We start from the raw sequence: 23,972 nt of genomic DNA on the forward strand, positions 1-23,972 counted from the left end.
TAGTTTTCAGTTTCCCCCTCCACACTCAAAACACTCCCAGACAGTCCTAGCAAAATTCTTGCTTGAGAAAGTTTTTTTGCTAAAAAGCTGTTTTTGCCCATTTTAATGGAAATCTATTACAGTAAGGTACTGAATTGTTACCCAAGAAATTATTTGATTGTGATATAAAAATGGCTGCATTGGGCCTTTAACAAAGAAAAAAACAGTATACTTGTTTAACCACATGCTGCATTTGTAATAATAGGTAAGACCAATCAGACAAGCAGTTTGGTAAAACATTGAAATGGTAGGCCACCCATTGCTTTACACTTTGCAATAATGGCACCAAGAGCTTAATTTGCTTAGTTATACACTTATTATAATCCAAAATATTCAAACCCAGATACTTAGACAATAACTAATGTGGCAGGTCGCAAGTGAACTTAAAAACCATGCTAAACAGTACACAACAAAATAGTCTATACAGCAGAGGTCAGATGATACCATGATAATGTAGTGTAACTACTGGCCTACCTAGACAATGTACATTTGTACCATCCAAATCTCAGTCTTTTTCCTACTTCCTTATATACACACACTAAACAAAAAATTGTTGTTGACAATTGTTTTTCATGAGCTGAAATAAAATTTCCCATAAGTTTTCCATACACACAAAACCATATTTCTCTCAAATGTTGTGCACACATTCTTTTTACATCCTTGTTTCTGAGCATTTCTCCTTTGCCAATATAATCCCTCCACCTGAAAGGTGTGGCATATCAAGAAGCTGCTTAAACGGCATGATCATTACACAGGTGCACCTTGTACTGGGGACAACAAAAGGCCACTCTAAAATGTGCAGTTTTGTCAGACAACACAATTCTACAGATGTCTCAAGTTTTAAGGGAAAGTGCAATTGGCATGCTGACTGCAGGAATGTCCACCAGAGCTGTTGCCAGAGAATTGAATGTTCATTTCTCTACCATAAGCCGCCTCTAACTTCGTTTTAGCGTATTTGGCAGTACGTCCAACACAACCACAGACCACGTGTAACCCCACCAGCCTAGGACCTCCACATCCGGCTTCTCACCTGCGGGTCATCTGAGACCAGCCATCCGAACAGCTGATGAAACTGTGGGTTTGCAGAAATGAAGAATTTCTGCACAAACTGTCAGAAACTGTCTCAGGTAAGCTTGCCTGCATGCTCGTCTTCTTGACCTGACTGCAGTTCGGCATCGTAACCGACTTCGGTGGGCAAATGCTCACCTTCAATGCCCACTGGCATGCTGGAGAAGTGTGCTCTTTACAGATGAATCCCGGTTTCAACTGTACCTGGCAGATTGCCTACCTGGTTAAATAAAGGTGAAATAAATCTAAATAAATAAAATAAATAGCGTGTAAAGGGTCGTGTGGGCGAGCAGTTTGCTGATGTCAATGCTGTGAACAGAGTGTCCCATGGTGGTGGTGGAGTTATGGTATTGGCAGGCATAAACTATGGACAATGAACACAATTGCATTTTATTGATGTCAATTTGAATGCACCGAAATACCGTGACGACATCCTGAGGCCCGTTGTCGTGCCATTCATCCGCCGCCATTATCTCGTTTCAGCATGATAATGAATGGCCCCATGTCGCAGTGATCTGTACACAATTCCTGGAAGCTGAAAATGTCCTAGTTCTTCAATGGCCTGCATACTTACCAGACATGTCACCCAATGAGCATGTTTTGGATGCTCTGGATCGACGTGTACGACAGCATGTTCTAGTTCCCGCCAATATCCAGCAATTTCACACAGCCATTGAAAAGCAGTGGGACAACATTCCACAGGCTACAATCAACAGCCTGATTAACTCTATGTGAAGGAGACGTGTCGCACTGCATGAGGCAAATGGTGGTCACCCCAGATACTGACTGGTGTTCTGATCCATGCCCCTACCTTTTCTTAAGGTTGCGTTTATATTTGTATTCATTGTAAGTGGCTTCTCTCGGTTCTCTGTGGCTAGCTTTCTTTGTCCCTGTTTCCCTCCCTTCCTATTTCCTTCCCTCACCTCCCTAAACTATTTTTACTGTTCTGTCTGTCTGCATGCCTACGCGCACACGTTTGTTTCACTATCTTTGTGGGGACCAAACAATTGATTCCCATTCAAAATCCTATTTTTCCCTAACCTCTAAACCTAACCCTAACCTTAACCCTAACCTTAAACCTAAACCCTAACTGTAACCCTAACCTTAATTGTAAACCTAACCCTAAACCTAACCCCTAAGCCTAGAATAGCCTTTCTCCAAGAGGGGGAGCAGCAAAATGTCCCCACTTGTCTGAATTTTCCTTGATTTAGTATCCTTGTGAATACTTCTGGTCCCCACAAGGATAATAAATTTTTTTTTTAAACACACACACACAAAATGCACACACACAAATCCAAGAACTCCAGGAAGTTATGGAGGTCAGTGTGGACTGTCCTTCCCCCACACTACACTACACGGCTATGGGAGTGGAAACTAATAGTTTTCTGGAGAATTTCAATAGTAGAACCATATTAGGAATTAGAATACACGGGTACAAAGCCTGGCTATGGGGAACAAACTGACAGACAGACAGCACCTGGTCAGCTGACTTGGTCCAAAAACACACATGTATACCAAAAGAGATTGCTGTAGTGCCACCATGTGGTCACAAGCTATATAGGTCTCAGGAACGAATGAATAAAATAGCTTAACAAAGAATTCATCTGAAAATAGAAGCACTCTAATGACATCAATATGAAATATGAAACACACTTTCAATGCTCTAAAATATCTTTAATATCTTTACATTTAGAAAAAATGTCATTGTAAATGTCATGTAATTTCATTACAAATTTCCTCAAAATGGAAAACTTAAACAATATCAGAATTTTTACGCTTGACTTGTGACAAGAAAGAGGTCAGGGTGCTTCCATTCTCAATGCTCCTCTTTCCATCCTTTTCTGTCCATCCTCTTCTCTCCGTTATTTTCTGTCCTCCTGGCTCTCAGGGGGAGACCAGGCTGCAGTTGAAGTGTGGGGAGGACAGGATGGCGCAACAGCCATTGAGAGAAGCCATACTGAATCTTCCTTCCAGAGTCATGTTAGAAGGGCTCACCACACTGGGACACAACACACACACACACACACACACACAGTGGTTTAGCAAGGTTGATAGTACATGGACACACATACAGCACATGCCGTTTTGCACCTCGCAGCCCTCCTTTTATTAAACACGAACATTCCATTCCATTAGTTTTAGCTATACTTGCTGATTACATGATGAATTGACCTTGTGGCAGCTTCCACAATATTGGATGATTTTTTAGATCCTGATCCCGTCCCGATGTCACAGAGCAGCTACAGATTATAGTGGGTGTATCGACAACGAAAAGTGAGCAGCTGATTGGCAGAGTCGAGTGTTATGTGCAGGAAGTCATCCCCTTTCTGTTACATTTTCGGATGAGCCGAGGAACCTTTCAGGTAATTTGCATGTCTAAACAGGCTCTGTTTTGATTAAAGTAGCCTAAATAAAGTTCATCTCAAATGATGTAGCTAGCTATCCAGGGGCGCAACTTTCACTGGGGTCGGGGGGTAATTACCCCCACTTCACATTCAGAAATTGCAATTTGCCCCCCCCCCCCCCCCAGTTGTATAATTGCGCTGTGATACAAAATGTGACTCCGATGTGCTTTAGGACCATGTAGATGCCTAAGAGCAGTCAAGTAGGCTGTTTTCCACCTTCAGCCAGCTGGATTTAGGACCGCACAGACACCACAGAGCATGTAGACATGTTATATTAATGGCTGGCGTATAGGACAAGCACAGGAGAGATGAACAGAGGCAGCTGCTGTCTGTGTTGCGCTTTTTCTCTGATTTGTAAAGCAAGCAGAGCAGAAACTGGCTACTCTTTAGTTGATCAATCTAGCTGGCAAGGTAACTGCTGTTTGACAGAAAAGTACAGCTCGTACTGTAACTGACATACTACGTTAGTTAATGTTTCATACCATCTCGACTGATGTGAATGAACTACTAGCAGCTAGTTAGCTAGCTAGTGGCTACCACAGCCAGTTCAGCTCTAGCTAGCCTCTTGGTATTTTTAGGTAGCAGTAACGTAAACACACTCACTTTTGTACATTGCCTTGGTCCGTACAATTGACCTTATTTTAGCGCCCAAAAAACAAAATACTTCCAGATCAACTGTAATGTCAATACCATTGTAAAGCACCATTTCTCCCCTTTCCAACAAAATCAATGACATTAGCTCCACGCTGCCCGTTTCTGCATGATTCAAGAAGGCAAAGGGCTCCGTCGGGGCTTTTTAAAAATGGCGGGTGGGGAAGCGAAACTAATGCGTGATAGTGAGAAGGACAGATGTGTGGGAAAACTGCTTTTTTTCACTCGATCTGTCCAACTTATCACCTTATCGCCTCTAAAATGTTAATAAAACACTATCAAGAGTTTATATAATGTGTCATTACATACCTATTTGAAGGTTTGTGTCGAATTTGAATCGGGTTTTTAGGACAGTGCTAAAGTGATCTTCAGAAGTAAATAGCGGCTTTGAGAGTCATGATCGCATGCAGTGATGACGCAAAAAATGACTAGGTATCCCCCCTTACCCCCGTCACTGTCCATTTCTTGTTTTTAAACGATGAGAGAAGTGCTACACCTGGTGGAGAGAGATTGTAAGACAGAAATAGTTGCTTTATGCGTGCTGTACGTTACGGCATGACACGTCACGATGTAACGGATGGTCCGTTTTTTCAACTTTTCTCCAATACTATAGAGCCATTACCATGTCGATCAGCGCTTGAATAGAAACGTAGTTCACACCCCAGATTTTGAAGTCAACACAGTCGCTACAGTCCCGTTAGTTTTCTTTGCAGCCTCGTTTGAATGTCGCAGTTGCGCACATTTGTACGGAATGGGGTGAGTTTACGTTATCCATCAGCTGTTGTGTGTATTGAAATGTTTTGTAGCCTTTGTTTTGTCCTGTTTCAACAGAAGTAAATTTGATTGTGTCATTGTACCATTAGTTAGCAGAGCTAGTCAAAAGTTAGCTAAAGTTAGCTAGCTAGCTCACTAACTTTAGCTATTATTTTTGACTCAATCACACTAGACCTGAATCAAACAATGAAACCAGCAGTCAAATGACTGAAGACCGATATTGTGATGTTTTTTCAGTGCAATGTGAGTTTTTATTAGTCAGTATAGCAATGGAACGTTATTGATCTGTCAGTTTCCCTAGCTAATTCCCTACTTTTCACACAGACACAGTATAAACAGCTCTACAGGCATCACTGTCATGGTGCACAGACAGTACGCAACACTATGCTCATCATGTCTTAGCAGGATGAGATGGTAACAGGTGTCCCTGCAGGGTCAGACAGCCAGGGAAGACCAGTCTACAGAGCTCAGGTACATTTTGCAGTATATTATAACAATCAGTGAATGGATACAAAGTTCCATCTTGAGTTGATGGGTAGGCTACAGTCTGGGATAATGGTTATTTAGATTGTTGAACCATTGATTCTAGTAATGTATAAATGTACACCAATTGTCACGTCCTGACCAGTAGAGGGTGTAGTTGGGTCAGGATGTGGCAGAAGGGAGTGTGTGTTTTTTATTGTTTCATTGATTTTGGCCGTGTGACTTCCAATCAGGCACAGCTGTAGAGGGTTGTGGTTGATTGGGAGTCACACATAAGTTGCCTATGTTTCCTTTGTGTTTCGTGGGTAATTGTTCTTGTCATTGTGGTTGCACCTGACAGGACTGTGTTGGCTGTCAGTTTTGTTGTTTTTGTGAATTGCATAGTGTTCGTTGAATTAAATATGACGAACCCTAACTCAGCCGCATTTTGGTCCACTTCTTCCTCAGACAGCCATTACACCAATGTAATTCTTTGTCATGCCTTATCTGAGCAGTATCAGATGGTGACAAGGGTCTCATCAGGGTCAGGCAGCCAGGGAAAACCAGTCTGTGATGTAGCTGAGGGGAAGTTTTGCAGATACAACGCTTTATTTTCTCTGTGCAGCAAACACTGGACAAGCAAGAAGCTTCAAACTATTTTAACCTGTTAGGGCTAGGGGGCAGTATTGACACGGCCGGATAAAAAACGTACCCGATTTAATCTGGTTACTACTCCTGCCCAGTAACTAGAATATGCATATAATTATTGGCTTTGGATAGAAAACACCCTAAAGTTTCTAAAACTGTTTGAATGGTGTCTGAGTATAACAGAACTCATTTGGCAGGCCAAAACCTGAGAAGATTCCTTACAGGAAGTGGCCTGTCTGACCATTTCTTGCCCTCCTTGATCATCTCTAACAAATACAGGGGATCTCTGGCATGACGTGACACTTCCTACGGCTCCCATGGGCTCTCAGAAGGCAGGAAAAAGCTGAACGATGTAATTCCATCCCCAGGCTGAAACACATTAGCGCGTTTGGCAAGTGCTCTATCAGAAGGGCCATTAGACTGAGGCTCGTGCATGAGGGGATAGCATGCTTTTACTTTCACTCTCTTTGTAATAAAAAACGATTTCCTGGTCGGAATATTATCGCTTTTTTACGAGAAAAATGGCATAAAAATTGTTTTTAAACAGCGGTTGACATGCTTCGAAGTACGGTAATGGAATATTTAGAAATGTTTTGTCACGAAATGCGCCATGCTCGTCACCCTTATTTACCCTTTCGGATAGTGTCTTGAACGCACGAACAAAACGCCGCTATTTGGATATAACAATGGATTATTTGGGACCAAACCAACATTTGTTATTGAAGTAGAAGTCCTGGGAGTGCATTCTGACGAAGAACAGCAAAGGTAATAACATTTTTCTTATAGTTCTGACTTTGGTGAGTGCTAAACTTGCTGGGTGTCTAAATAGCTAGCCCTGTGATGCCGGGCTATCTACTGAGAATATTGCAAAATGTGCTTTCACCGAAAAGCTATTTTAAAATTGGACATATCGAGTGCATAGAGGAGTTCACCAGAAATGGGCACAAACCCACCGTCGCTGGACCAGACAGTACTGGCAAAAAGTGCTCTTCAGTGACGATTCACGGATTTCTCACCAGGGGTGATGGTCGGATTCGCGTTTATCGTCGAAGGAATGAGTGTTACACCGAGGCCTGTACTCTGGAGCGGGATCGATTTGGAGGTGGAGGGTCCGTCATGGTCTGGGGCGGTGTATCACAGCATCATAGGACTGAGCTTGTTGTCATTGCAGGCAATCTCAACGCTGTGTGTTACAGGGAAGACATCCTTCTCCCTCAGGTGGTACCCTTCCTGCAGGCTCATCCTGACATGACCTTGCAGCATGACAATGCCACCAGCCATACTGCTCGTTCTGTGCGTGATTTTCTGCAAGACAGGAATGTCAGTGTTCTGCCATGGCCAGCGAAAAGGGGGATCTCAATCCCATTGAGCACGTCTGGGACCTGTTGGATTGGAGGGTGAGGACTAGGGCCATTCCCCCCAGAAATGTCAGGGAACTTGCAGGTGCCCATGTGGAAGAGTGGGGTAACATCTCACAGCAAGAACTGGTAAATGTGTTGCAGTCCATGAAGAGGAGATGCACTGCAGTACTTAATGCAGCTGGTGGCCACACCAGATACTGACTGTTACTTTTGGGACACATTATTCAATTTCTGTTAGTCACATGTCTGTGGAACATTGTTGAATCTTGTTATGTTCATACAAATATTTCCATGTTAAGTTTGCTGAAAATAAACGCAGTTGACAGTGAGAGGATGTTTCTTTTTTTGCTTAGTTTATATTATTCATAAGGCCCCTTATCTAGCAACAGTTACCACAAAGGGCAAATAATCCAAATGTAAAAATGTCGAAGTATGATGTAAAAGCACAATGTAGTCTACATTGTGAACGGTAAGCCCATAATGAGCAATACACAACTGTATCGTTGCTAATTGCCTCTGTGTAACAGTGGTGAAGGGCAAAACTGTAAGATGACAGAATCCATTTTTTTTCTTCAGATATTGTGTCAGGAACACAACCCTCTGGTTCCCTGCAGATGAGAGCGCCTGGAGGATCACGTCTTGGCCTCTCTGTGGCTGTTGGCAAACCAGGAGAGCTTTTGTGGTGTGGCCGACTGTAACAGCTGTCTTCAAAAATGGACCAAGGCGCAGCGGGAATGTGGATACTCATATTTTAATTCAAAAAAAGAGTAAAGCATCCACCGGAAAAACAATAAGCAAAACAGCAACAGTTTTACAGGCTATACAAACGCAGTGCAAAAACAACTACCCACAACCCCAAAGAAAAACACACACTCCTATATAGGACTCCCAATCAAAGGCAACTCAACACACCTGCCTTCAATTGGGAGTCCAATCACCCACACAACATTTAACAAACACAAACCCCTTGCCACATCCTGACCAAGACTAACACAATTACGCCCTCTGCTGGTCAGGACGTGACACCGACCGCTTTGGCCCAAATGCAGGACAACGGGCTGATTTCGTGAGACATTTGCGGGACAGTGTGGCACAGCCAGCAACCGATAGGCCAAACCGGTCAGATGCTACAGACGATTTTGTGGGAAGGCAAAAAATAAAATTATATCTCAAGCTTAAACTGTCTGATTTTGCAGGGATTTTTAAAATTATTGTGCTAATTAGATTTCTGCGGGCCGCAGACATCGACTCTAGGGAATATTATTAAGGCAGACTTCTAAAACGGAATTGAGTGAAGTAGCAGCAAATAGGCCTATGTTGAATGATGAACAACTTATGAGCACGGAGAGCTTCACAATTTTGAAGAAATTAACTTATAGCTTTTTTTTCAGTCTAATAAGGGCCCTTCACTTAATTTTGCAGCTCTTCGTAAGAAGCATGCTTTTTGTAAGTAGTTTATTTAGCCCGAATTTAGCCCGAAAGGATTTGATTAATGTGATTGGTTGAAGATATGACATTGAATATCAGATCTCAACAACAATTGGAGAACTGTTTAACATCACCAGTACCACATCTGTATGTTGTCATGACTGCAAAAAAAGACAGTGACTGAAATACTGGACAAATAAATGTTGTTGTTGTTGTACATTTGTATTTTAAATTTGATAAAATGCGGGACATAATTGTTTGGTAGTGGGACGCGGGACAAAGGGACAAAATTCGGTACTGTAGCGCACAATCTGGTGGTCACCCTACCCCTTCCAACAAACATGCACACTGGCTGTACCTGTGGTAGAGCTCAGTACAGCAGGTGAGGAGCTGAGTGCTGTTAATGACTAATGTTGAGTTAAACTCTTCCTTCAGGAAGTCTTCACACAGCAGCTCTGGGATATACAACATACCTGGGAAGACACACAAACACATACAACCATGATGTCACAACAGAGGATAATGCATGATGATGACAATATTTATAACGCACACTGTTTTGGGGGTTACCTGCGATGCATGCTGTCATGAAGCATGCCACCGTGCCTGAGATAAGAGCTCTGATGGCACACCTGGAAATATCACCCCTCCGCTCTGGGGCCATAGCCGCTATAGCAGGTAACGTTACAAAAAAAAAAACGTTTGAAGAACACTACATCAACCATACTGCCACAGCACAGCCACAACACACCAATAAACAGAGACAGTGTTACAGCAGAACAACATTGCAATGGTTTAACATACAGTAACATATTTGAAGAACCTCACAAATGAAACATATTCTTGCAAAATCAAAGTGGTGTCTCAACAATACTATAATACCAATAGGACAAAACACACTGCATTTGGAGTTCCTGGGGGGGGGCTAGAGGTTGATTTGAGATCCAGGATAGGACAGATGTTAGAGGGCTTGACTCACAGAGGCCTCCGATCACCACACCCAGAGAGCTGATGTTCGCGAAGCCACACAGAGCATACGTTGCTATGGTTTCAGAGTGGACCTGGGGGACAGAAAACAGCCCGGGTCTAAATCTTTAGATATATATTAAATATGCAACAGCCAATCGTCATCCATGCAATACGCAACAAGCCATTAACATTACGTATGCAAAAGTTCAATTACCATAAATGATATACACAAAATTGATCTGTTACTGAAGCACACAATGTTTCTTCACCAAATACAAGCAAATGCAACAATACATCTTTGATACAGAGAGCAATCGTACTGTCAGAACTGATTTAGTGATTTAGTGGTCCAAAAATATTTCCACCATTTATGGAGAGTTTGATGTAGACCAATCATATTTGAAAAGTTGAATAAAGAAAGTAGTCTGTGTGTGTTTGTCTGTCCGTCCGTCCGTCCGTCTGTCTATCTAGGAAAAAACAGATCAGTGCCCATATCAACTCAGTGCCCATATTAGCACTTAGTGACCACTGACATCACTCACAGACAGGTACTGCTTAACGTCATCCACGTACTCTGGGCCTCTGTCCTCTCTCCTCTTGATGAGTTTTGCCAACCTCTCATAGGCCACAAACTCATTGAAGAAAGTCTTGTAGCCAATCAGCTCACCCACCATGAAGCTGTCCTCCCAGGCCACACCCATCAGGAAGGAGAAAGGCATGAAAACGTACGAGCAGATGATCTGTCATCAGAGAGAGAGAGAGAGAGAGAGAGAGAGAAAAAGAGAGAGGGACAGAGAGTCTGTGTCTTAGGGAATCATTGATTTCTATCCAGCTTGTATTTAGTGTCTCTCTGTGTCTGAGTGCTTCTATGTACATGCACACTTGTGTGTCCTCACAGAGAAGCTGAGCTGGGGGTAGTTGAACATGTTGCCCAGCCATGACAGAGCGCCATTGAGGAAAGCGAGCAGGGCCAGGAAGGCAATGAGGTTGACAGCGATGTTGGCCACCAGGACAATAGAGGAGGATGCTCCGTGAGACGCTGCCTCCAGCAGGTTACTGCTCTTCCTAGACAAAACCAGAAAAGACACTCAGGCTCATATTCATTAGGCAGACATTGGTACTTGTGTGCATATGTGCGTGTGTGTAGATGTGTTAGTGTCTCACCCTGTCTCCAGTTTGAGGCCTTTCTTGGCTGTGACTTTGGGGATCTCTGTCTCTGGCCAAAAGGTTTTGGCGATAGCCAGGGAGGCCGGGGCTGACATTACGGAGGCTGTCAGCAAGTGGGATGCTTCAACCTGTATGTGTGTGTGTGTGTGCATGTGTTGGGGGGTGTATGTGTCCAATGTGAGGGGTAAGGAAGAGGTGAAGCTCAACATTTTAAAGGCCCAGTGCAATCAAAAACATGAATTTCCTGTGTTTCATATACAGTGCATATACAGTGCATTGGGAAAGTATTCAGACCCCATTTTGTTAGGTTACAGCCTTATTCTAAAATTGATGATAAAATAAACGATTTAATCAATCTACACACAATACCCCATATTAACAAAAATAGGTTTTTAGAAATATCACATTTACATAAGTATTCAGACCGTTCACAGTTACAGACTCATATCTTCTTGGGTATGACACTACAAGCTTGGCACACCTGTATTTGGGGAGCTTCTCCAATTCTTCTCTGTAGATCCTCTCAAGCTCTGTCAGGTTGGATAGGGAACGTTGCTGCGAAACTATTTTCAGGTCTCTCCAGAGATGTTAGATCGGGTTCAAGTCCGGGCTCTGGCTGGGCCAATCAAGGACATTCAGAGACTTGTCCTGAAGCCACTCCTGCATTGTCTTGTGCTTAGGATTGTTGTCCTGTTGGAAGGTAAAGCTTCTCCCCAGTCTGAGGTTCTGAGTGCTCTGGAGCAGGTTTTCACCATGGATCTCTCTGTACTTTGCTCCGTTCATCTTTCCCTCGATCCTGACTAGTCTCCCAGTCCCTGCTGCTGAAAAACACTCCCTCAGCATGATGCTGCCACCACCATGCTTCACCGTAGGGATGGTACCAGGTTTCCTCCAGACGTGACGCTTGATGTTTAGAGTTGGTTTCATCAAAGAATCTTGGTTTCATCAGACCAGGGAATCTTGTTTCTCGTGGTCTGAGAGTCCTTTAGGTACCTTTTGGCAAACTCCAAGCGGGCTGTCATGTTAATTTTACTGAGGAGTGGCTTCCGTCTGGCCACTCTACCATAAAGTCCTGATTGGTGGAGTGACCATCGGGTTCTTGGTCACCTACCTGACAAAGGCCCTTCTTCCCCAATTGCTCGGTTTGGCCAGGCTGCCATCTCTAGAAATAGTATTGGTGGTTCCAAACTTATTCCATTTAAGAATGATGGAGGACACTGTGTTCTTGGGGACCTTCAATGCTGCAGAAATGTTTGGTTACCCTTCCCCAGATCTGTGCCTCGACACAATCCTGTCTCGGAGCTCTACGGACAATTCCTTCAACCTCATGGCTTGGTTTTTGCTCTGACATGTACTGTCAACTGTGGGACCTTATATAGACAGGTGTGTGCCTTTCCAAATCATGTCCAATCAATTGATTTTACCACAGGTGAACTCCAATCAAATTATATAAACATCTGAAGGATGATCAATGGAAACTCATTTTGATCAATGGAAACTCAAGCTCAATTTCGAGTCACATAGCAAGGGGTCTGAATACTTAGGTAAATAAGTAATTTTTTATTTTTTATTAATTTGCTAAAATGTCTAAAAACTTATTTTTGCTTTGTCATTATTGGGTATTGTGTGTAGATTGCTGAGGATTTTATTGTATCCATTTTCGATTAAGGCTGTAACGTAACAAAATGTTGAAAAAGTCAAGTGGTCCGAATACTTTCCGAAGGCACTGTATTTCACAGCTATAAGGAAGGTGAAATCTTAGTTAATCGTTATAGAAATGGATTATTCTACATTTAGGAAAAATAGAAGCAATTTCAAGCCTTATTCATACAGTTCTGTTAAATAGGAAATGTCAAATTTTAAATTTTATTTCATATTTGTACTGTGTACTTGAGCTTCATTGACTACAACAGAAAGGTGGGATTTTAACCTTACTTGGAGTATGCAGCCTTATTAATTATTGTTTATGGCCCTCTCATGATAAATGTTTACTTTTGGGGATTACATAGATTACATTTAGTTAAATTTAAGAGACACACAGAATGGATAAGCACAAGGTCAATTGGGTGAGATTTCAGTTGTGTCTTTGGTAGAAAACAAAGGTTTGACTTTCCTCCTCTTCCCTCTCCTCTTGCCTCTCCTCTTGCCTGTCCTCTTGCCTGTCCTCTTGCCTCCCCTCCTCCCTCCTCTTCTTCTCTTTCCTCCCCTCCTCCCGCCCCTCTTCCACTCCCCCTCCTCACCCCAAAAGAGATGAAGGCTCCCAGTACGCTGCCAGCGATGGTGGAGAACCCTCCTGTCATCACGGCATGGATCTCTGACAAGGTCAGCTGGGAGATGTACGGACGAATCAAGAGTGGAGATTCTGTCTGAGAGAGAAAGAGAGATAGAGAGAGAGAGGGTAATACTCCTTTGCTTGGCTGTCACAGATTTCTCTTTTGCTGCCTAGCACATCTGTCACTCATACTATTCTCACCTGTCCCACAAATATGTTGCCAGCGGCGACCATTGACTCAGTGGGAGAAGTTCCCATAGTAATCTGCATTATGAAGCCCAGCTGGAGGTATGCACAGACAAACATAAACAACGGTGCAAACGTTTCTGTGCCAAAATGATACTAAGGTATGCAACATAAAAAACAATAATGCTGGTCACATGAGCAGGTATCGTGGGGAACATGTCCCCCCGTAAATTACAACCTTGATACAGTACTATGTGGAGGCTGGATCATCCCTGTCTAATTTAGTCACTTGTATGATGACTGAATAAGATTTTAATGTATGTGATGTGATGACTACCTTGAGGATGAGCCACTGCATGAAGCCAAGGTGGTAGAGTATAGAGATGACAGTGCTGAAGAACACTACAATAGGCAGAACCTGGAAGCAGAGAAGAAGAAAAAATGACAGTGTTGGGTTTCTGTCTTTTCTTTTCTCTTCATGTCATTTTCTCACAGTCTCTCACGTATACAGACAAACTCATATGTTCCTGTACCTGGAATGCAAAGAAGTGGTCTGTGTATTTGTCGCCAAACACAAACCTAGAGCTAGTGCCAGTGTAGGACAGAAACACCTGGGTGAGAGAGGAGAGATGTTTCAACACAGACTGAACTAATCAGGTCACTCTTTCCTTACAGGTCTACTCTACTGTATATCTGCTGAGGGTGCTGGGACAGGGGACAGGGTAATGTGATTGTGCTGATGAGAGTGACATTAGCAATGTGGTCCAAATGAAAACGAGGGCCTTTGTGCTGGCTAATATTTGTAATATCAATGATCCAATTGATGTACATTTTGCCCTCTGCTTGACTTTCCCTGGATAGTACACAGTAGATGTATATTGTACCTCCACTTGATGGCCCAGCCAGTCTACAGCAGTGAATCCTGCTTTGGTTCGGAGGATGATGAGTCCAAACCAGAACTGTAGCGCCACACCCCACAGTAAAGTTCGCCATGACACCTATACCACACACACACATAAACACACAGGTAGACACACGCACAAACGTACAGGCTTGCAGGGAAGCACACACATGAACATACATCCACCTGGTCACTCAGAACTACAGCGAATGGTCTTCGGAACCATACAGTGTTGACTGTTTGGCCGTGTCAAACACCAGCCAGCACACCACTGCCACCACCAGCAGCACACACACCACCCTGCACAGACAGACAGACAGACCGACCGACCAGAGGTAAGAGACCAGAGGAACAACAACATTGATCACCAAAAGGACCACACTTCCATGAAAATGTTCATATTATACGGAAAAGAGAGAGAGAGTGAGAAGGAGAGAAAATGCAGTTCTCCCACCATTTGCCCCAGAGCCAGTGTGTGTTGAGGGTGTTCCTGGCGGGTTGCAGGGCGTCCCAGAGGCGGTGTCCATAGCGGCCCATCAGCCAGTCCCACAGAAGAAAGAAGACAGCCAGCAGGGTCACCACCAACAGGGCCAGAGCATGCTGCAAGTTCAGCACGCATGCCACGATCACCATGGCAAAGTAACCTGAAACACATACAGGCTGTGTCCAAAATGGCACCCTATTCCCTATTGAGTAGTACTTTTTATCATTCTGGGTATTAACATACTGTACGTATAGTAGAATACACAACATGCAATTTCAGAATGTGGTAGTGCATCAGGAGTTTTCTTGACCTTTTAGCAGGCACTTATCTGGAGCAACTAGGGTTAAGTGCCTTGCTCAAGGGCACATCAACAGATTATGACCTTGTTGGCTCGGGGATTCAAACCAGCTACCTTTCGGTTACTGACCCAACGCTCTTAACCTCTAGGCTACCTGCCGCTCTCTTGTTATGTCAGTCACTCAGTTAGCCCGTGTCAGCTAACATTTGCTTTACAACGTGGTAATTCATGAAAAGTTGGTCTTCTATAACTTTAATTTCGCAGAAGAGTAGCCTCGATAGGCATCATTTGGCTGCCATTAAACGTCTTAACTAAATCATCGTCATTTTCACAGGCAACATTTCCAGTCAATTTAGTCACAGGCAATTTATTTCAGTTGTAAAATGTGCTATTCTTTCATTTAGATTTGTCCTATTTCAATTTCGTTGTTCCTTAGAGGATGTTAACTCATTGGGTCAGGAGTGTATATAGGGGGTATATATACACTGCTCAAAAAAATAAAGGGAACACTAAAATAACACATCCTAGATCTGAATGAATGAAATAATCTTATTAAATACTTTTTTTCTTTACATAGTTGAATGTGCTGACAACAAAATCACACAAAAATAATCAATGGAAATCCAATTTATCAACCCATGGAGGTCTGGATTTGGAGTCACACTCAAATTTAAAGTGGAAAACCACACTACAGGCTGATCCAACTTGTAATGTCCTTAAAACAAGTCAAAATGAGGCTCAGTAGTGTGTGTGGCCTCCACGTGCCTGTATGACCTCCCTACAACGCCTGGGCATGCTCCTGATGAGGTGGCGGATGGTCTCCTGAGGGATCTCCTCCCAGACCTGGACTAAAGCATCCGCCAACTCCTGGACAGTCTGTGGTGCAACGTGGCGTTGGTGGATGGAGCGAGACATGATGTCCCAGATGTGCTCAATTGGATTCAGGTCTGGGGAACGGGCTGGCCAGTCCATAGCATCAATGCCTTCCTCTTGCAGGAACTGCTGACACACTCCAGCCACATGAGGTCTAGCATTGTCTTGCATTAGGAGGAACCCAGGGCCAACCGCACCAGCCTATGGTCTCACAAGGGGTCTGAGGATCTCATCTCGGTACCTAATGGCAGTCAGGCTACCTCTGGCGAGCACATGCAGGGCTGTGCGGCCCCCCCAAAGAAATGCCACCCCACACCATGACTGACCCACCGCCAAACCGGTCATGCTGGAGGATGTTGCAGGCAGCAGAACGTTCTCCACGGCGTCTCCAGACTGTCACGTCTGTCACATGTGCTCAGATTGAACCTGCTTTCATCTGTGAAGATCACAGGGCGCCAGTGGCGAATTTGCCAATCTTGGTGTTCTCTGGCAAATGCCTAACGTCCTGCACGGTGTTGGGCTGTAAGCACAACCCCCACCTGTGGACGTCGGGCCCTCATACCACCCTCATGGAGTCTGTTTCTGACCGTTTGAGCAGACACATGCACATTTGTGGCCTGCTGGAGGTCATTTTGCAGGGCTCTGGCAGTGCTCCTCCTTGCACAAAGGCGGCGGTAGCGGTTCTGCTGCTGGGTTGTTGCCCTCCTACGGCCTCCTCCACGTCTCCTGATGTACTGGCCTGTCTCCTGGTAGAGCCTCCATGCTCTGGACACTACGCTGACAGACACAGCAAACCTTCTTGCCACAGCTCACATTGATGTGCCATCCTGGATGAGCTGCACTACCTGAGCCACTTGTGTGGGTTGTAGACTCTGTCTCATGCTTCCACTAGAGTGAAAGCACCGCCAGCATTCAAAAGTGACCAAAACATCAGCCAGGAAGCATAGGAAATGAGAAGTGGTCTGTGCTTACCACCTGCAGAACCACTCCTTTATTGGGGGTGTCTTGCTAATTGCCTATAATTTCCACCTGTTGTCTATTCCATTTGCACAACAGCATGTGAAATGTATTGTCAATCAGTGTTGCTTCCTAAGTGGACAGTTTGATTTCACAGAAGTGTGATTGACTTGGAGTTACATTGTGTTGTTTAAGTGTTCCCTTTATTTTTTTGAGCAGTATATATATCCTTTATTTAACTAGGCAAGTCAGTTAAGAACAAATTCTTATTTACAATGACGTCCTACACCAGCCAAACCCTGACAACGCTGGGCCAATTGTACGCCGCCCTATGGGACTCCCAATCACGGCCGGATGTGATACAGCCTGGAGTAGGCCTAGTGAACGCAGACAATGACCTTTCCCACTGTCTAGTAGCCTACCAAGCTGGCTTGACACCATAATAACGTCAGATCAGCTGGTCTGATCAGTTTATTCCGCTGTTCTTTTTGCTGTAAACACAGTTGTTTTCGCTCGGAGCTCCCGTTAGTAGCATGTTAAGAAATCCAGCGGTAACCGGCAGGTGTGCGTTATCTTCTGCCTGTCCATTGAAATGCACCCATTGTTATTATACAATTGTAGGCTGCTTCACGGAAGGATGATGACTCCCTATAGAGGCAGGAAATATCCTCCTTTGTGTCATGGTGCAGATAAAACCACCGCGTGCTGAATGGGTCTAAAACTAAAAAGCTGGTGGTAGACTTCAGGAGGAAGAACGAAAGCACATCACCTGTGATCAATAATGGGATCACCTGGGGATGGTGATAGATGACAAGTTGCAGCGGAGAGAGAATACCACCATGGTTTTTAAAAAGGCTCAGAAAAAGGCTATTCTTTTTAAATGAAGCTCAGATCCTTTGATGTCTGCCCAAAAACATTCCAAATGTGTTTTAATAGTGTTGTGGCTAGTGTTCTGTTCTACAGTGTGATCTGCTGCAGGGGTGGGTAACATCACTAGGTTTAACAAAATCATAAGAAGGCTGGATGTGCCATCGGCACCCACCTGGACAATCGAGGATCCGCTTATCCAGGATAAGCGGATCCTCGAGAAGCTCAGGAGCATAGAGGCCAACATTATCCACCCCTTCACAGAATCTGCTTGTAGAATCGCAGTGTGATGACAGATTTATTTTACCTAGATGAAAAACAGAACGTTTCCACAGATCTTTTTTACCAATTCTTTTTTTTTTTCAGAGTGAATGCTGATCCGACTTTTCCAGGACCTTTCTTCCCAATAACTAAAGGTACGAGAGGGCCTGCGCATGTGCAAGATTTTTTACGTAGCTACTGCTCACTCTGCTGCCGCTTTCCCTTCCTTCCTCCCCACGGGGATGATCAGACGTCTTTGCCTGGTGTAGTCTACAAACTTTGACATGTTGTACAATAGACATGATCGACATGTTGAACAACAAAAACAAAGAAGTTATGTAACAGTAGGCTATTGCAAACATAAGAACAACACAAACAGGCAGTTTAAATAAGGATCCAACCCTTTTTTTAAATTTTCGCCTAAAATGACACCCAAATCTAACTGCCTGTAGCTCAGGACCTGAAGCAAGGATATGCATATTCTTGATACTATTTGAAAGGAAACACTTTGCAGTTTGTGGAAATGTGAAATTAATGTAGGAGAATATAACACATTAGATCAGGTAAAAGGTAATACAAAGAAAAAAAGTTTTTTGTAGCATCATCTTTGAAATGCAAGAGAAAGGCCATAATGTATTATTCCATTTTCAGCAAACTTAACATGTGTAAATATTTGTATGAACATAAGATTCAACAACTGAGACAAACTGAACAAGTTCCACAGAAATTGAATAATGTGTCCCTGAACAATGGGGGGGGGGGGGCAAAATCAAAAGTAACAGTCAGTATCTGGTGTGGCCACCAGCTGCATTAATTACTGCAGTGCATCTCCTCCTCATGGACTGCACCAGATTTTCCAGTTCTTGCTGTGAGATGTTACCCCACTTTTCCACAGGGGCACCTGCCCTAGCCCTCACCCTCCAATCCAACACGTCCCAGACGTGCTCAATGCGATTGAGATCCGGGCTCTTCGCTGGCCATGGCAGAACACTGACATTCCTGTCTTGCAGGAAATTACACACAGAACGAGCAGTATGGCTGGTGGCATTGTCATGCTGCAAGGTCATGTCAGGATGAGCCTGCAGGAAGGGTGCCACATGAGGGAGGAGTATGTCTTCCCTGTAACGCACAGCGTTGAGATTGCCTGCAATGACAACAGTCCGATGATGCTGTGACACTCCACCTCCAAATCGATCCCATTCCAGAGTACAGGCCTCGGTGTAACGCTCATTCCTTCATAAATGAGAATCCGACCATCACCGTCAGTGAAGGGCACTTTTTGCCAGTCCTGTCTGGTCCAGCGATGGTGGGTATGTGCCCATAGTCGGCGTTGTTGCCGGTGATGTCTGGTGAGGACCTACAAGCCCTCAGTCCAGACTCTCTCAGCTTATTAAGGACAGTCTGAGCACTGATGGAGTGATTGTGCATTCCTGGTGTAACTCGGGCAGTTGTTGTTGACATCCTGTACCTGTCTTGCAGGTGTGATGTTCGGATGTACCGATCTTGTGCAGGTGTTGTTACACGTGGTCTGCCACTGCGAGGACGATCAGCTGTCCATCCTTTCTCCCTGTAACGCTGTCTTAGGCGTCTCACAGTATGGACATTACAATTTATTTTTTGCCCTGGCCACATCTGCAGTCCTCATGCCTAATTGCAGCATGCCTAAGGCACGTTCACGCAGATGAGCAGGGACCTTGGGCATCTTTCTTTTGGGGTTTTTCAGAGTCAGTAGAAAGGCCTCTTTAGTGTCCTAAGTTTTCATAGCTGTGACCTTAATTGCCTACAATCTGTGAGCTGTTAGTGTCTTAACGACTATTCCACAGGTGCATGTTCACTAATTATTTATGGTTCATTGAACAAGCACGGGAAACAGTGTTTAAACCCTTTACAATTAAGATCTTTGAAGTTATTTGGATTTTTCCGAATTATCTTTGAAAGACAGGGTCCTGAAAAAGGGACGTTTCTTTTTTTGCTGAGTTTATATATAACATTTGGCCTTTAATACTTTAGCCCATAGAAACGCATTGAAAAAGACATTCATGAAATGCAAAACAGAAATGCAAAATAAATCACAAGGAATAAGGTTTTGAAGTGTGTTTCCTATATCTAGGATATATAAGAACGCTAAGGATTTTTTTATTTTTTTTTTGGACATATTTATCCCCTTGTTGGCACAAATCTACCTCCATACTTCCAATCATTTTTTTTAAACCGGCTACCTTCGGACGAGAACCGTGCCACTTGTGGGAGTCAGAGCAAAACACCATCGTGTTTGTTAGAGTCTCATCTTTCCATAGAGTGATCAAACTCTTCAGACGCAGCAGATGTTTTCTTCACAAGACCGATTTTCTGGATGTCTCATGGTCTGACAAACAGCTGTAGTTCGGCCTCCTTCCACTGCAGAAGGCCAACATAGGTGGATGCCTACTGTATGCAGCCCATGAAAAAAATACATTTTGATGTGGATTTGGAACATTTTATTATTATGTTACTTAGATTGACGCACTGGTGCATCAATAGACACTTAAGGACACTATTACAGCACACAGAGTAAGTCCATGCAACTTATGTGACTTGTTAAGCTAATGTTTACCCTTGAATCTATTTAGGCTTGCCATAACAAAGGGGTTGAATACTTATTGACTCAAGACATTTCAGCTTTTCATTTGTAATACATTTTAAATTCAGGCTGTAACGCAACAAAGTGTGGAAAAAGTTGAGGGGTGTGAATGCTTTCTGAAGGCACTGTATGTAAAAAATGGGAAAGTGATTCCGATCTTTAGCTCTGGGGAAAAAAGATCCAGGAGAGCCTCTGCCTTTTTTAAATATTATTTGACGATGTTCTTCTTTTAGTGTCTGTGTGTCCTTTGTTGTGTTTTTATTGGTGTTACGTGTATCGGCTGGTGTAATCAAATTTCCCCTTTGGGGGATTATTAAGGTGCTATTTTACACAACAAAAGGCAAGTTAGTACTGTTAATGTTTCCCCTAATGGGGAAACTTGGTGAGATAATGTTCAGAGACTGCTTTTTGGGCAAGTTGTTGAAAGGTTTCTTTCTCTAAATACATGTTTGCCAAGGAGTAATGTAGAGCCAGTGTGAAAATCGCAGCCAAGTCTTTGAAGGGCTTTGTCTCCTAAGTGGGTTTACAAGTTTATAAACTTTCCAAGCAGTATCCTCAAATTGTAGTGTATGATACACCCTACTCTGAATCTGAACTTTTAGAAACTGTAAAAAACAGTATATTGAATTTTGGATGATAAGCTTACATAGACGTGATGAGTCACATTTATTGATGGATGACTGTTGCAGGAAACATACCCAGACTCCACATTGAAATGATAGAAATTCACCCCCATGTAATTACAGGAAATGTAACCATCAAACACCAAATACAGCATCCACTAACAACTATACTGTATAAACAGCTCATTACTGGTCAGAGGCCTGTATTACAGGTTTTACCTGCAGCCAAGACAATGCCCAACACCAGCCTGATCCTAGTCCTGTGCTCCTCCAGATATCGGTGGATCCCTTCCATTCTCTTTTCCAGGAACCTTGGAGGGATATCAAGCAGTACATACAAACTTAGGGCTGACTTGGTGTAATTTTGAGGAATTGCTTGAAAATAAATTACAATTGATAAAACCATAGAGACCTTTTCTTTAGCTCCTCTGTGAATTCTGCATCCTCTGATGGCCAATGAGCAACTTCCACATCAATGCAGATAGTGTCCTGTGACAGACAGACAGACTACAACACCCAGAAATGTGTATGTCAGGTGCAAAGGGTATATTGTAGCTGGTAAATTACATTATGGGCCTGTGAACTCCAAATTTTAGAGGTGCAGCGCTCGCGCTTGGCAGATGTGGGTACCTTGTTGGCAATTCAAGTCATGTAAACAGACTTGGATATAGGGTAGTATAGTCTGTCTGAATGTTCACTCTCACTGTGTATATGCAACAGGTAAAACAAATATTATGCAATCCCAGGTGTGATTTGTTTGCACATTGTGAGTAGTGTATTATTAATCTGTTCAAGAAAAACTTAACTGTTTTTCTTCGATATTTCGTGATGATGTCCAGTAACTTTGGATGGGGAGAGCACATCACCTTCTGTCCACATTCAGAACCCACATATTTTAGGCAGAAGTTGTTCTCGCTTAGTCTGTTTCTGCTCTCTTGTCAATTCCTTATGGAAATGTTGTTCCGCAAGAGGTAGCAGGTAACCTAGTGGTTAGAGCGTTGGACTAGTAACCGAAAGGTTGCAAGATTGAATCCCCAAGGTAAATAGTTGTCGTTCTGCCCCTGAACAAGGCAGTTAACCCACCGTTCCTAGGCTGTCATTGAAAGTAAGAATTTGTTGTTAACTGACTTGCCTAGTTAAATAAAGGTTAAAAATAAGAGAGCAACAGACTGGCACCCAGGCTATTTCTTCTATTGTTTGAGAACAAACCCCCACTCTTCCCTATTAGAGTGTATCTCTTTGAAATGTAATTGATTTCAGGCACTGAATGGAGTGTTACACGAAGTGAGAGAGTAAACAATTGAACATGAGTGTATGAAAAACCTAATTTGAATCATCCACACACTCATCCAAGGATTGCACACACACAGCACCAGAGTAGTACATTATCTTGAATGAGAGAAAGGGTCAGCAAGTGAATAGTATTTACGTCTACAGTGAGTGGATATAGAGAATTGTATGCTTCTATTGTGTTTGTTGAGTATGAGGATGTGTGTACCCTTACCTGAGAGTGGAAGGCCTGGTTGTCCAGCCCATTTCTCTGGCTCTTCTCTGATAAACCATTCAGCTCCATAGTAAACACCGACTGACTGCAGGTAGGCAGGAAGCTCTCTTATAGGAGACCTGCCCCCCCCGCTACAAATCTTTACTGCAGACAGGGGTGCTTGTGTGCGTGTGTGTGTGTTTCAAGTCCAGTTAGCTTTCGTTTAACTACCAGATTTTTTTTTTTTACTTTCAGGATTGTATATAAAATTAATACAATAATTTTTAAAAAATTTTTAAAAAAGAACTACAATGACGAAGCTGTAAAACATTATCCAAAATATAATAAATACTGTTTGTGTCCAATATGAGGGTTTCAGCATGAAAGATCCTACCAGCTCTCACAGTCTCACGTTAGAATTAGAAGTTGTTCCAAATGTCACATTTTGAATATTCTAAAGTTGAGTTCAGGCATTAACTCCACATTTTTAAGGTTACAGTTTAGATCATGCATTAACTCTAAATTCTTAAGGTTAGACATTAACTCTAATTCAAATCAAATCAAATTTATTTATATAGCCCTTCGTACATCAGCTGATATCTCAAAGTGCTGTACAGAAACCCAGCCTAAAACCCCAAACAGCAAGCAAAGCATGTGAAAGAAGCACGGTGGCTAGGAAAAACTCCATAGGAAAAACTCCCTAGAAAGGCAAAAAACCTAGGAAGAAACCTAGAGAGGAACCAGGCTATGAGGGGTGGCCAGTCCTCTTCTGGCTGTGCAGGGGGGATATTATAACAGAACATGGTCAAGATGTTAAAATGTTAAAATGTTCACAAATGACCAGCATGGTCAAATAATAATAATCATAGTAGTTGTCGAGGGTGCAACAAGCACGTCCGGTGAACAGGTCAGGGTTCCATAGCCGCAGGCAGAACAGTTTAAACTGGAGCAGCAGCACGGCCAGGTGGACGGTGGACAGCAAGGAGTCCTCATACCAGGTAGTACTGAGGCATGGTCCTAGGGCTCAGGTCCTCCGAGAGAAAGACAGAAAGAGAGAAAGAGAGAATTAGAGAGAGCATATTTAAATTCACACAGGACAGATAAGACAAGAGAAATACTCCAGATGTAACAGACTGACCCTAGCCCCCGACACATAAACTACTGCAGCATAAATA

At 43.2% G+C, this 23,972-nt stretch overlaps 1 protein-coding gene across 1 annotated transcript; it reads right to left on the bottom strand.

The window, feature by feature from the left end:
* Nucleotides 1-2,766: 2,766 nt before the first annotated feature.
* Nucleotides 2,767-23,443, bottom strand: LOC100380695 (solute carrier family 28 member 3). Its single transcript, XM_045704214.1, has 18 exons — nucleotides 22,819-23,443; nucleotides 21,727-21,821; nucleotides 21,534-21,625; nucleotides 14,786-14,975; nucleotides 14,569-14,631; nucleotides 14,476-14,482; nucleotides 14,315-14,428; nucleotides 13,964-14,041; nucleotides 13,768-13,848; nucleotides 13,446-13,526; nucleotides 13,213-13,338; nucleotides 10,970-11,100; nucleotides 10,702-10,870; nucleotides 10,348-10,545; nucleotides 9,816-9,897; nucleotides 9,407-9,505; nucleotides 9,195-9,309; nucleotides 2,767-3,106 (listed from the first exon to the last, which is right to left on the bottom strand). Exons 1-18 carry the CDS (start codon nucleotides 22,885-22,887, stop codon nucleotides 2,992-2,994), a joined length of 1,905 nt encoding a protein of 634 aa, XP_045560170.1. The 5' UTR covers nucleotides 22,888-23,443; the 3' UTR covers nucleotides 2,767-2,991.
* Between the last annotated feature and the right edge of the window lie 529 nt (nucleotides 23,444-23,972).

This window comes from Salmo salar, chromosome ssa20 (assembly GCF_905237065.1).
Source record: "Salmo salar chromosome ssa20, Ssal_v3.1, whole genome shotgun sequence".
NCBI classification, from domain to species: Eukaryota; Metazoa; Chordata; class Actinopteri; order Salmoniformes; family Salmonidae; genus Salmo; species Salmo salar.

Coding starts and splice junctions, on each gene's coding strand:
- LOC100380695 (XM_045704214.1), bottom strand. CDS start 22,887: ATGGAGCTGAATGGTTTATCAGAGAAGAGCCAGAGAAATGGGCTGGAC. Junction 14,632..14,785: donor CACTGGCTCTGGGGCAAATG/GTGGGAGAACTG, acceptor CTGTCTGTGCAG/GGTGGTGTGTGTGCTGCTGG. Junction 9,506..9,815: donor TGTGGTGATCGGAGGCCTCT/GTGAGTCAAGCC, acceptor TACCTGCTATAG/CGGCTATGGCCCCAGAGCGG.